Here is a 12,436-nt window from a genome sequence, read left to right as displayed (position 1 = left end):
GTTTGTTGAAGCAAAGAGAAGTACATCAACAATTTAAAACAGGAAAAGAAGCCAGATGAACAGACAGAAACATCAAAGGTAAATAAAAGAAGTAGGAAATACCGTTGATGCCCTCCAACCATCTGCTAAAATCTTTTTTGCACATACAGAGACAAAGAACAGCCTTCTCTCTCACCTGCCCTCCATGACCGTGACAAAAACAAACGACTGTCCCGTAGCTTCCGAGGTTCGAATTCCATACTCCAGCAACATCTCCCCCTGAATCTCCAGGTCTTTGTTCGCTTTCTGCAGTGGCAGCCACGTCTCCAGGCCTGGTGTGGGAAAGACGAAAAAATCCATCAACAGGGACATTTTCTATATCTAAAAAAAATACCCCCCCGAAAATTAAACTTGTTTTTTTATTTCATACTTTTTTATTTTCAACATTTCACGACTCCATCTACACAATTTACGTAATTTCGGAGATCAGCTGCTCATACTTTGCTAGTTGGGGTCAATTTGGGATGAGTGATTACAACATACTAGAAGAAAGGCGGGCATTTTCTATATGGGAATTGAACTTGTGTCTACTGAATGCGACAGCCAAGAGCCTAGCCGTTACACCACAGATGGCAGTAAAGAAGCACTCTGGGAAGGAAATACTGTGTGACTTTGAAATAAGACTGTATTACAATAAGACGCATGTCTGATTTTCTTTATACCTTTAGGATTTTTGTTTCCATAGAGATAGTCCCTGGTGACTGAGGCTGTTCCAATGATGTCATCCCCACTGCAAAGAGAACATAAGAGAGATATTTGGTGATGTCCCAAGCTCTAACAAGGGGATGAAACAAAATACAAAAACTCATTTTGTCCCGCGCTTTCTGAAGTGGATAAAAGACACAAACTGGATATATCACATTGTCTGTAAAGTGGATACACTTTATGTGGACAAAAGACAAAAACTTTAAATTTCACATGCTCTTTAAGGTCTCATGCTCTTTGAAGTGGATGAAAGATAGAAACTTGTTACATGTCATGCTCTTTATTTAACATGGGAAAAAGAAAAAAAAACCCCAACTTGTTACTTCAAATGCTCTTTAATGTCTCATGCTCTTATAAGTAGATGAAAGGCATAAACTAGATATGTCTCATGCTCTTTAAAGGGATGCAATAAAAGATATAAATGAGCTACGCCACATACCGACATTCTTTAACATCAAAAAAGAAAAATTCTGATGCCACATGCTCTTTAAAATAAAAGGGAAACAGGAGAGAAGTGCATTCCATATTCGTCTCAATGAAAGATCAGCACATAGACATAATCAAGGTTATAAAAAGTTGGGGAAGAGAACAAAGATTCTGCCCCCCCTCCTTCCCCCACAAAAAAAACCCCAACAAACAAACAAAAAACTCCCAGCAAAAAACAAAACAGAAAGGTTGTCACAAGAAGTTAGACCTTCAAAGGAGAGGTTAGTCACAATAGAACTCCGGTACAATTTTGTAATGGTTGTAGAATCTAAATGTTTTTTGAACCCATCTGCGCCATATAGATCATTTCTACTAGGTAATATTCAGACAGGCACTTTGCAAAAGTTATCAATTCTGATCCGCAGAAAGAAGAGTAGAAATTACATCTTTAAATTTGAAAACTGCTTTTACAGTCATCGCTATTAAACATATATGTGTCCCTGCCAGTCAATATTAGTTATGTGAAGGAAATTTCAAAACTGAGTTAACATTATTTTAAAAAAACTATCACCTTTTCCCTACAATTCAAAACAAGAATGAAGTAAATATGACCATATTTGACGAAAATACAGAACTTTAAATTGTGCGAGGTGAGGAAACACGAAAAAGAGAAAAAGGCCTCCGAAGTTGAGCAACATGTTTCCACAGCAATGGGGGTCTTAGAATTGAGATAGAGCCTTGAAATTTAGCAGTTATCTTGATTATGCCACTCACTACAAGGCAACATACAGAGTAGAAAACTATTCATTCACACATTCACAGAGAAAAAACTTATGGACAAAACACAATTTTCACGAGAATAGACTTCCGGTCAAATGTAACAAAATATTAGCATTATACAAGACACCAGATACTAAATTTTCAAAGTAGCAGTATGTCCAATTCAACCGTTTCATATGAAAGGCCTTTGTCTCCTGAGTGTTTTGGTACCATACTTTTACCTCCCAGTCAATCAATGTTTAAGGGAATGGCAACAGTTTCAATTTAACATTATAATCAAATATTGCTGAAGTCGCTAACTGGCTGCAACCCCATGTTTGACAGATAATAAAAGAGTACCAAATGCACCAAACATCACTACATAAACAGAGTACCATCATTATAACAGAGAAATGAAGCCTAATTTTTTTCATGACTTTGAGATCATTGCATTTCATTATTTTATTGCTTCAAACACGATGATCTGTCTTTATTTCAATAAAAACACTGAGCGTTGTCTCGGCCTGCTATTGTAATGAAGAAAATCTTAACTTTTCCAAAGTGTTCAGCATTTGGAGTTTTATAGCAAAAGAGCAAAGAAACAGATCTGAATAGCCCCCATTTTACCGAAACCACGCGCTTGGAAGGCCGCGAGTCGGCTTACGTGCCGTGTTTATGCTACCTAATTATTCGTTTGCAATAGTACCATAAACACACAAGAGCACACACACACACACACACACACACAAAACACACACACATACAAACACACCAACACGCATACACACACATGCACATAGACCCCCTCACTGGCCTCTTGGTAAGGAGTCCGCTTTGAGAGATCTAGAAGAAGGTTAATTAATCTTTTAAGAGCACAAAAACACAATAAAAATGAATTTTTAAAGTCAATCCAAGAGTAAAACAGAAAGATCAACAGACAATAGCAGCTAGCAAGGCCCATCCGCACAGTCAGCTGTTTACTGAAACAAGCTTGGAGTGAGCTAGAAGTTACCTTCTTTACTCCGTTTTACCATTCAGAGTTGTTTACATTTCAGACCATTCATGCTCGAAAAGGGGTTAAAATCTAAAAATAGTGGCGAATGAAGAACGTTGAAGCAAAGGAAGCCATGAGGTAATGGTTCTAAAAATAATCTTACAGCTACACACTAGCAACATCCAAATTCCTTTATCTTGTCATCCAAGCTCCCAACAAACCACACACACCTCCAAAATAAATCAAAATAAAATATTTATAGTCGATTACAGTTGTTTTTATTTTATCTTAAATTGAAGCATAAGACATCAAACTTTCAATATATCCAAAAAACAAAAATTTCATGGAAAGTCAATTTTTTGCCTTTCGAGCCCCATAGCTGATAATAGCACACTGCGTCTTACGACTGATATTGACCAGGGCAGACAGATATATTCCAAAAATTTACCTTGCTAAAAATATTTGCTGAGACAGCTTCAAGCCAACAAGCCCCTTTATGGACCAAATGTCTGACTTTTTTCATTTTGCAAACTGGAAAATAATTTTTAGGGTGTCAAATAATTAAGAACTTCAATTTATGACATTTCATACTGTTCTCTGCAAGCATACAATTTGCACCATGGTATCTAAGCTTAAAATAAACAAAAAGTTTGTCAAAAAAGAGCCACGTTCTTTTTTCACCAATACAAACTGGTTGGCTTACTTGCTTTTCCAAAACAAGATTCGATTTCCATTTACAGCTACAAAACCAAAGGACAGAAGTAAGAATTTTAGCCAGACAATAAATTATAACAATCCAAAGGAGACACATGCCTTTTATTTAATACAGTTATACAGCCCAATTCAGTAAAAAAAAACCCCAACAAACAATCGATGAAGGGATGTCACATTGAATCAAAAACGAATTCAGTCCCTTCCAAAGGAAACTGTACTCCAGTGATGACATTACGATCTTTGCGGATCGTCCTCTCATCAAACCAATAGTACTCCACAGAAAGCTGTATTACTCAGCGCCAAAAAAAAAGAAGAAAATTTTGCTCCAGTACCAACTAATCAGCAAATGACAACTTAAAACACACTTCATGCTTTAACTTTCCTAGTGTTAACATCCACAGGTTTTGTTCTGTGGTGTCACAGCAGATTCAATCGACAGTAATTTGAGCCGCTATTTCGAATTGTTTGTTCCTGGTTTTTTTAATATTGTCAGACATTTCAGCCTCTTAAAAAATGAGCTCTACTTCCTATTTATATTCTACTTTCGGAAAGTGCGTGGGTTTATGATCTTGACTTGCTTGCCTTGCCTTTCCTCAAGCATTTTCCAATATAATATGGTGAAATCCTATAATTCCCCCGACACCACAGGCCATTTTTTTTGTTAGTTATAATCAGAGAGTTAAAAGAAAGCAAGTATTACAAAAAGGGCATGATTTAAGGCATTTGCTTGGATTTTATTAAGCAAAACATGTTTATAAAGAAAGCGTATATTAAAAAAGAGCATGACTTAAGACCATAGTTTGCTTGGATTTTAAAATCCAAAGAACTATAGTAAAAATATATTTTTCAGTAGAGCAAAACCTAAAATGAATAACACATATAAAACTGGAATCTACAGATTACTGACTACTAACAAAAAGCAAAAAAAAAAAAAAAAAAAAAGAAGAAGAAGAGAACATTGCTATTCAGAAAGAAATTACAAAATCATATACAAAAACAAAGCACCCGCATCTATGACATAAAACTACCCAAAATCACACAACCCCTCACCAACCCTCAAAGTAAAAAAAACTTTAACAGAAATCCCTCAAAACAAAGCAAACAAACAAAAGACAACCAAACAGAAAAAAGCAGAATCATTACAAAATTAAAATTATTTTAAAAGCAGTATCATATCTTGGACCAATTTGTATTAAAATAAAGCTGAAAATACTATTTTTAAAAAACAACTAACCTACCTCTTCAAGCACACCATATAAATGAATTTTATTCAATACAAAGTTTCAAACCTCAGAAACTTATCTTTACAAAACACTTATATTGCAGAACTTTGGAATAATGAGGACTCTTCTTCTTCCTACCAAACCCAATAAAATATAGGCCTAAGTGAGGCATTGTTGTGAAATCAGGCGCTCGTTAAAATAATGTAATCGAACAAATCTTCATTTTTCGGCCATTTTCTCGCTAATTTCACTTCTGAAACCAGGCGACCCCACCTCCTTCAATGGAAAATATCTCGACTTCTATTCAAGATAAATGGTTATTTTTTTCATCAAATGAAAGGCAAATGAACAACCTTTAAGATGAAACCATTAACTCCATTTACCAAAAAATTGACAAGAGCCTGATTCCACCGTGTTGTGATACAATAAGTTTACTGTACGTTCCTGACCATATAATGATTGTCTTCACAATTTTGAAACAAACGAAAAAACCAAACGCTTCTGATTTAGATGACAACAGAAGATGCAAAAGTCAGCCAACAGTACTTGAACACTATTTATAAAGCTAATGCTGAGTCTTGACTTGATTTAAGGATCTGCAAATCAATCTCGGCAATGGTAAAGAACAAAACAAAGAGATCAAGTATTTTTTCCAGTTTCACAACTACAACATAACACCATCGATAACTGAAAAGTAGAAGATGGGAAAAATTAAAAGCTCATTCAAAACCAAAAACAACAACAAACAAACAACGCTTTAAACAACATTGAAAGAACACAAAACAGAGTACTTACCTACTGCTTGGGATGAGGTACACAAGAGGTTGGGATGGGCAAACACACACACACACACAAATAACGGGATAAGGGAAAAGAGGGGGGGAAAAAAGAAAAGAGAAAAAACCACGATAAACCAAAATGAAAAAGTCACCCACAATGGGTTAGATTCACATGACTCGTGCAGCAGTACTAGGCATCTTCCAACAAGAATGTGATAACTGTGAGACTTTTTGATGTTGAAAGGTACAACATATTGATGACCTAAGGCACAAACCATCCAACTCCATATTGTTTGTTTGAGTAAAGAGAAGCACAGCGACACAAAAATTGTCATTTAGTGCTGAGAAAATGTCAGAGAGACAGACAGAAACAACAGAGGGAAAGTAAAGAAATGGACCTATCAGTGGCCTCCTCCAACCACCTTCCCAACTCATTATATCTTTCTGGTGCTTTTATGAGTTCAACAACAAGGAAACCCCATTTTACATTATGTTTAATTAAATCTCAGCTGTCAAATCAATATATAACTTTACAAAACAGTCATGCGATCAAAGCTTATATCAAAGGCAAGCTTATATTGTCTGCAATCTGCTCAAATGTATTAAGCTAAGAGAGAAACATTTTTCAGGAGAGAAAAAAACTGCTTCATTCTTTTAATTATTGTGCCAACATCATAATTTTTTTTCTTGCTTTTGTCCAATGTTTAGAATTTGAATTTCGACAAAATATTTCTTCTGCACACATAACCGAACCAATACCACAAGTTCAGAAAATGCAATTTAAAAAATGTCAAAATGTTGGACACCTTAACAGTTGGTCGACTTTATGCCTTGCCATCAGTCTTGAGAAAATCAGATTTTTTTTTCTCCAGTAAAGAATATGCCTCCAGACTAAGATGGTGTGTATCATACACCATCAATACATGTCCTGCCATCAATCATGATAACAATCCTCACATGAATGAGCAAACAAGTTCAGAAAATGCAATTTAAAAAATGTCAAAATGTTGGACACCTTAACAGTTGGTCGACTTTATGCCTTGCCATCAGTCTTGAGAAAATCAGATTTTTTTTTCTCCAGTAAAAAATATGCCTCCAGACTAAGATGGTGTGTATCAGACACCATCAATACATGTCCTGCCATCAATCCTGATAACAATCCTCACATGAATGAGCAATTCTAAATGAATTTCAACATTCTTTCAGAGTTGGTTTGCTTTGACCCTGTCTGTCAGGGCATGGTTTTGTTATGTAATACCAAGATGAACCGAGTGTTTACAGACAGTATGTCTATTTAAATGAAGCCAACAATTTGTCCCTCTTTCTTCTATATTTGCCCATTACACCAAATGGGAAGTTGAACACAATAGGTCCTTCAGGGCAACACATGTCCATTTGACCAAACAATAGAAGGTAAACTCATACAAGAGTCATTTAATCATCATAAGACAAGGCAGTCTTAAAAAATAATCTGCTACCTATTAATACTATGGGCAATGAGTGGGGGGGGGGGGGGGGGGGGGGAAAAGGTGAAGGAAAAAAAGGGGGGGGGGGGGGGTGGGAAAAAAAAAAAAAAAAAAACCAAAAAAAAAATCCCCAAAAAAAACAAAACAACAAAAAAAAATTTTTTTCTTTTTAAACCCCATGTTTGGCAATTTGGGCCTTTTTTTCTAATCAAAACACATGAAACCGAGTTTCTTCAATTTTGAGAAAGGATTCGTTAAGAATTTTGAGCAGTTACTGGGCCTAGATAGGCCCACACTTTTGAGTGTCAGCATCTTTGAGGTCTTTGATATGAGTCACTTGCACGTGAGACACCGTAACCTTTTCATCCTACTGGGTAGGAGAAGAGCTCCATCATCATATGAAACTGCTCATCAGAAGTGTGATAAATCAGACAAAACCTTACTTCCGCCCCCCCCCCCACCACACACACACACACACCATATTCCATTAACCATATCTGCAAAATCAGAGACCCCCCCCCCCAAATACAATAACATCCCTAAGGGAAAGAAACCACACTTAACAACGAGTTCTGTCTCACAATGGAACTGGCCTATAGCACACTACTCCATTCAAACAGAAACCAGAAATCATTCATTGAAAAGCATAAAACCACTATGAAAACAATGGTTAGAAGAAAGAATATAATAACATTGACCAAGTGTCAAGACGTCAGAGGAACACTGACGAGCCCAATAAAAACATCATTCAAAATTGAGGTGGGTTTGCCACAATGAAAACTCTCAAGCCAAGTGCAGACGGCAACCCCCCTCCCTATCCCCAAAATATAGCTGTATTATTCACCCGTCATAGTTGTAGCCCCCTCAGAGAGGCATGGATACAAATTTTGGTGTTTCTTGTTTCACCATGAGCATTTAACAGAAATATCTAATAACTGAACGTTCTGTTTGACTTACTGCACTTGCCCTTAGTGGTGTGATAAATATAAGAAAACTGTGGCAAAATGACGGCAAAAACATAAGAAAAACAAACAATTTTTCAAACTTACACACAAGATTACAATGCATTTCTCATTATACAACACCAAATGTTAGAAGGAAAAAAAAATTTACAACGAACATAATAACATTAAAATGAATTAAAACCCTAAAAGAATATAGAGTTAAAACCCTTTGTTGAATATTCATATTCAATATAAATATTCCACAAAGGGCTATATTAACCCTGTCAGTACCCAGCGTGCTAGGAATACGGTCCCATGGGGTTAAAATTTCACACGTCCAATGTTTACTGTCTTGATCATATCATGTTACAACCTTGCACCCCCAGACTGAAGTCTTAAAAAGTAAACCCCCCCCCCCCCCACCCCATTCGGCAAGAAAACAATATAACAGAGATGTAAGTTGAAAGAAGGCATTATAGCTTGCAATCTAAATAAAAGCAACGAAGCTTATGGCCAGCCATAATTCCATATATATTCATTCTAACACGTTCAGCAAGGTAGCCTGACACACGCTCCAACATCAGAACATACAGCGAGGCAGCCTGATACACCTTTCAATTCTAGGATTTACACCTAGGCAGCCTGGAACACGCTCCAATGTTGGGACATGTTAACAGCTCGGCCCGACAAGTGCTTCAATACTAGGACATACAGCAAGATAGTCTGCTGACACATGTTCCAATATTGGAACACGGAAATTTAGTGAAGCAGCCTGATAAGCGCCCCAAAGTTGGGACATATATAAAAAGGCTGCCTGATACACGCTCCACGGCTGGGACATACAATACAAGCAGGGAGCCTGACACACGCTTCAATGCAGGGACACACAAGCAAAGTAGCTGGCACGCACTCCAATGTCAGGACATATATATAACAAGGAAGCTTGACACGCCCCTCCAATGCCAGGACACAAAAAAGGCAGCCTGACACGCTATTGGGGTAAACAGCGAGACAGCCTGGTTGGGACTTAAACATAACACTATCATTCACATATTTACCTGACTTTGTCTGCATCGTAAATGTAAAAGCTCAAAGTCTGGAAGCCACTGGGCATGTGTAGGATAAATTCTTCTCCCCAGAGAGGATCAAGGGTTTTGTACACCGTAGCTGTCCTGAAAGAGAAAATATCACCCAGAGGTGCCAACTGACATTGGAAATAAATTCTGAACTTTTCGGATCCCTTGGAAATATATATGCATGCCTGATACACGGTCCACGCCACGGCTGGGACATACAATACAAGCAGGGAGCCTGACACACGCTTCAAAGCAGGGACACACAAGCAAGGTAGCCTGAATAGATTCTGAATTTTTCGGATCCCTTGGAAATATATGCATGCAGGGACTTTAAATTTACAGATCGTTTTTGTCCTTTACAATCCATGTCAAGACTGTTTTATAATACAAAATGAAATGTTCTCGACAATCGCCTGAAATTGGGAAAAATCTTGATAATTTCAGGAATCTGGATTTCCAGATTTAAGAAGAAATTCTGCACCTCTGATCATAGTTTAGTTAGAGTATTGTGAGGGGTTCAACCATTCAATACAGTGAAGTTATAAAAGAAACGGGACAGAACTAAAAGTAAAGTCAATCTGATCTATAAATGTGGCACGACGCAGCGAAATCAGGTTCTCGTCAATTTTCGGGCATACGAAGTTGATGGTATCATCTTAAGGCCAATCCATTTTCCTTGTTTTGGGTGAAAATAATAACCATTTATGTTGAATAGAAGTCGAGATATGTATGATTGAAGGAGGTGAGGGTCGTCAGGTTTCAGAGGTAAAATTAGCGAGAAAATGGCCACCAAAGTTGAGTTATTTCTTTAGCCTGAGAGTCTGTGGAAACTGAAAATTTACATTTCTTCTGCCTTTAATCAGCGTTTTTAAGTAAAATCCACAACAGAAATGTGCTCTTTAAAGGGCATGAAAAGTGTTGAACCAAAAAACAAAAATTTGATTAAAATTCCCAAATCTGCGGGAAAATGCCAATTTCTTGACGTTCATTATTTTGATGAACCTGATTTCACCATGCTACCTCACATATATATGACTGAGCTAAGAAAGTAGACAGAAAAAACTCATCAAAAAGCTTGGATAAAAGAATGTTTGATCATAGACTCAAACAAGGTAAGGGGGATGCCTGCACAGATTTCAAGCCTACTGTCAAATGATGTTATTGTACCTGGGAGGGAGGGAGGGAGAGAGAGAGAGAGAGAGAGAGAGAGAGAGAGAGAGAGAGAGAGACAGAGAGACAGAGAGAGAGACAGAGAGACAGAGAGACAGAGAGACAGAGAGAGACAGAGATACAGAGACAGAGACAGAGAGATACACAACATTAAAGAAAGAAAAAATACAGTGCTATATCTATGTAAGAAGACATACAATGATGATATGAGGTCTCACCTGGCAGTAACAACATTATCCACCTTTATGACACAATAGGGGTCACTTTTTCCATTGCTGGGGAAAAGAAACAGAAAAATGCCATTTTAAAGTGCCATCAAACAATGCATACACTAATAATATAATATTAATAAAAAATTTAGTTTTGCAAAAATAGTCTTTGGAAAAAAAAAGTTATAAATTATATATATATACAGTGTACATGTGGAGATTCTCTAACTAACCATGCAATTATAACATTAATTTGACACTACTAAAAACAACCTCAGCACAATTCACATAATAAATTTCATGCCAGAACGAGAACTCCATGAAACAAAAACTACATATGTGGACCACTTTTTTTTAAAAGAGGAGGAGAAGTCTTTATCAGAGAAAGTCAGAGCAACAAAAAAGGTAAATGAAAGGAGCAAAGTGTATAAATGACATCAACAATGACAAAGACCCTTGAATAAGAAAAGGGTCATGGTTACACAGAGCAATGCAAACCAGCCAATCGAGAGAATAAGATGTCACAATCTTGCCACTAGTTGTCACACTGGTACAATTTTCTAAATATATATATAGAACTAGATATAGAATCAATCTTGTTAAAAAGAAAACTAAAATATTTTTTCAGGTGAAAGAATCTATGTCCATAAACAGGGCATATATATATAATAAAAACATAAAAAATGACAATGATGTAACCCCAAACCCCAGGAAATTAACCCCTATCCCTCGGGTCCTGAATTTCATGCACATTGATCAGAGTATTTCGGCCCCCTCGCTTTCTAGTTGGTCCTGAAGCAGCATGACCCTACTTTGCTTACGCACTTCTTTCATCTTCGCCGTTGAACAAAATATTTAACCATCTTTATTTCTTGTTGATTTACCGTCATTTCATTGAAGGTAACATGGCATCGTTGTAATCAAACAGTTTATTTTTTTTTCTGAGGGAAAGAAGCAATATAGATCCAAATCTAGACATTCATTACCAAGTTACCTGACTCAAATTGATTAAATTATAATATCCCACAAAAAAAGTGTGTACAAGTTAAACCTATGATTAAATCTAAAATTAAGTTTGTATTCAAAGCCACTCATCCTTAGGTGTACCTGGTGGAGATCTGATTCTGTCTCTTATACAAATAATTAAACAATCAATGACAATGCAGAGCATGACAAAATATCCTGTAATTGAAACAAATGTTAAAAACAGAACTCAAAATCAAGCATGCACACATCCAGTTTAAACTGCATATCAGATTTAATATATACGTGCAAAACATAAATCACGAACGCTTGCAAGATTGTGGGTTGAAAATATCCATGCTCGTGCAAGTTACTGCACAATCGATGTGCATGACTGGAACCATCAAAGCCAGTTGGTTGTAACTTGAAAGAGAAAAGAAGGCAGCTAAGGGTAGCCAACTCTGAACACAGCAGACCACTTACAAGTCTTTGGCAAGCAGTTCTTTCGCCTCGGACACCCTCAGGTAGAGTGTTGTATGAGTTGATACCATTCTCTCAAGCACAGCTCGGTCATCATATGCTATACATAGTGCTCTTATGTATCCCCTGCTTGTTTACTCTCTTGTACACCCTTCCATCTTCGTTATTGATTATTTTCCTGTCGAAGAGTTGTTATGATTGTTATCGGAAGTGATGTCATACAGAGATTTCTTATCAATTATTATGTGCTGTAAAATTGGTTCCCTATACGCCATTGACTTAAAGTGTAAATCATATATATTCATTTATACATTAATTTCTTGTCTTATACCTTAGAATTTATTACTTAAAGCAATGCAGTAATGTTTAATAATCATGAAAAAATGTGATGCTTTAAAACTCAATTTCTTTCATAGATAATTTGCTATTTGAGTTCAAAGGCGATAAAAGAACCGGGTATAATTTTATAAATATACAAACGGTGAGGTG

General features: G+C 36.6%; 1 protein-coding gene across 2 annotated transcripts in view; it reads right to left on the bottom strand.

Moving 5' to 3' along the window:
- LOC101851494 (rasGAP-activating-like protein 1) overlaps positions 1-12,372 on the bottom strand; it is a 29,133-nt gene extending 16,761 nt beyond the window's left edge. Inside the window, exons 1-6 of one of the 2 annotated variants that reach the window (XM_035969383.1) lie at positions 11,951-12,372; positions 10,514-10,570; positions 9,108-9,221; positions 5,656-5,658; positions 702-769; positions 176-311 (exon numbers count right to left, since the gene is read on the bottom strand). In XM_035969383.1, the coding sequence (XP_035825276.1) occupies positions 176-311; positions 702-769; positions 5,656-5,658; positions 9,108-9,221; positions 10,514-10,570; positions 11,951-12,018 (446 nt within the window). In that variant the 5' untranslated portion in view covers positions 12,019-12,372. The remainder of the gene's footprint in view (positions 1-175; positions 312-701; positions 770-5,655; positions 5,659-9,107; positions 9,222-10,513; positions 10,571-11,950) is intronic. The other variant, XM_013081706.2, reaches the window with a different exon arrangement.
- Between the last annotated feature and the right edge of the window lie 64 nt (positions 12,373-12,436).

The sequence above is a fragment of the Aplysia californica genome, unplaced genomic scaffold (genome assembly GCF_000002075.1).
Source record: "Aplysia californica isolate F4 #8 unplaced genomic scaffold, AplCal3.0 scaffold00142, whole genome shotgun sequence".
NCBI lineage: Eukaryota > Metazoa > Mollusca > Gastropoda > Aplysiida > Aplysiidae > Aplysia > Aplysia californica.
Note: the sequence above shows the minus strand (reverse complement) of the source record. Positions and strands in the feature narration are given on the sequence as shown.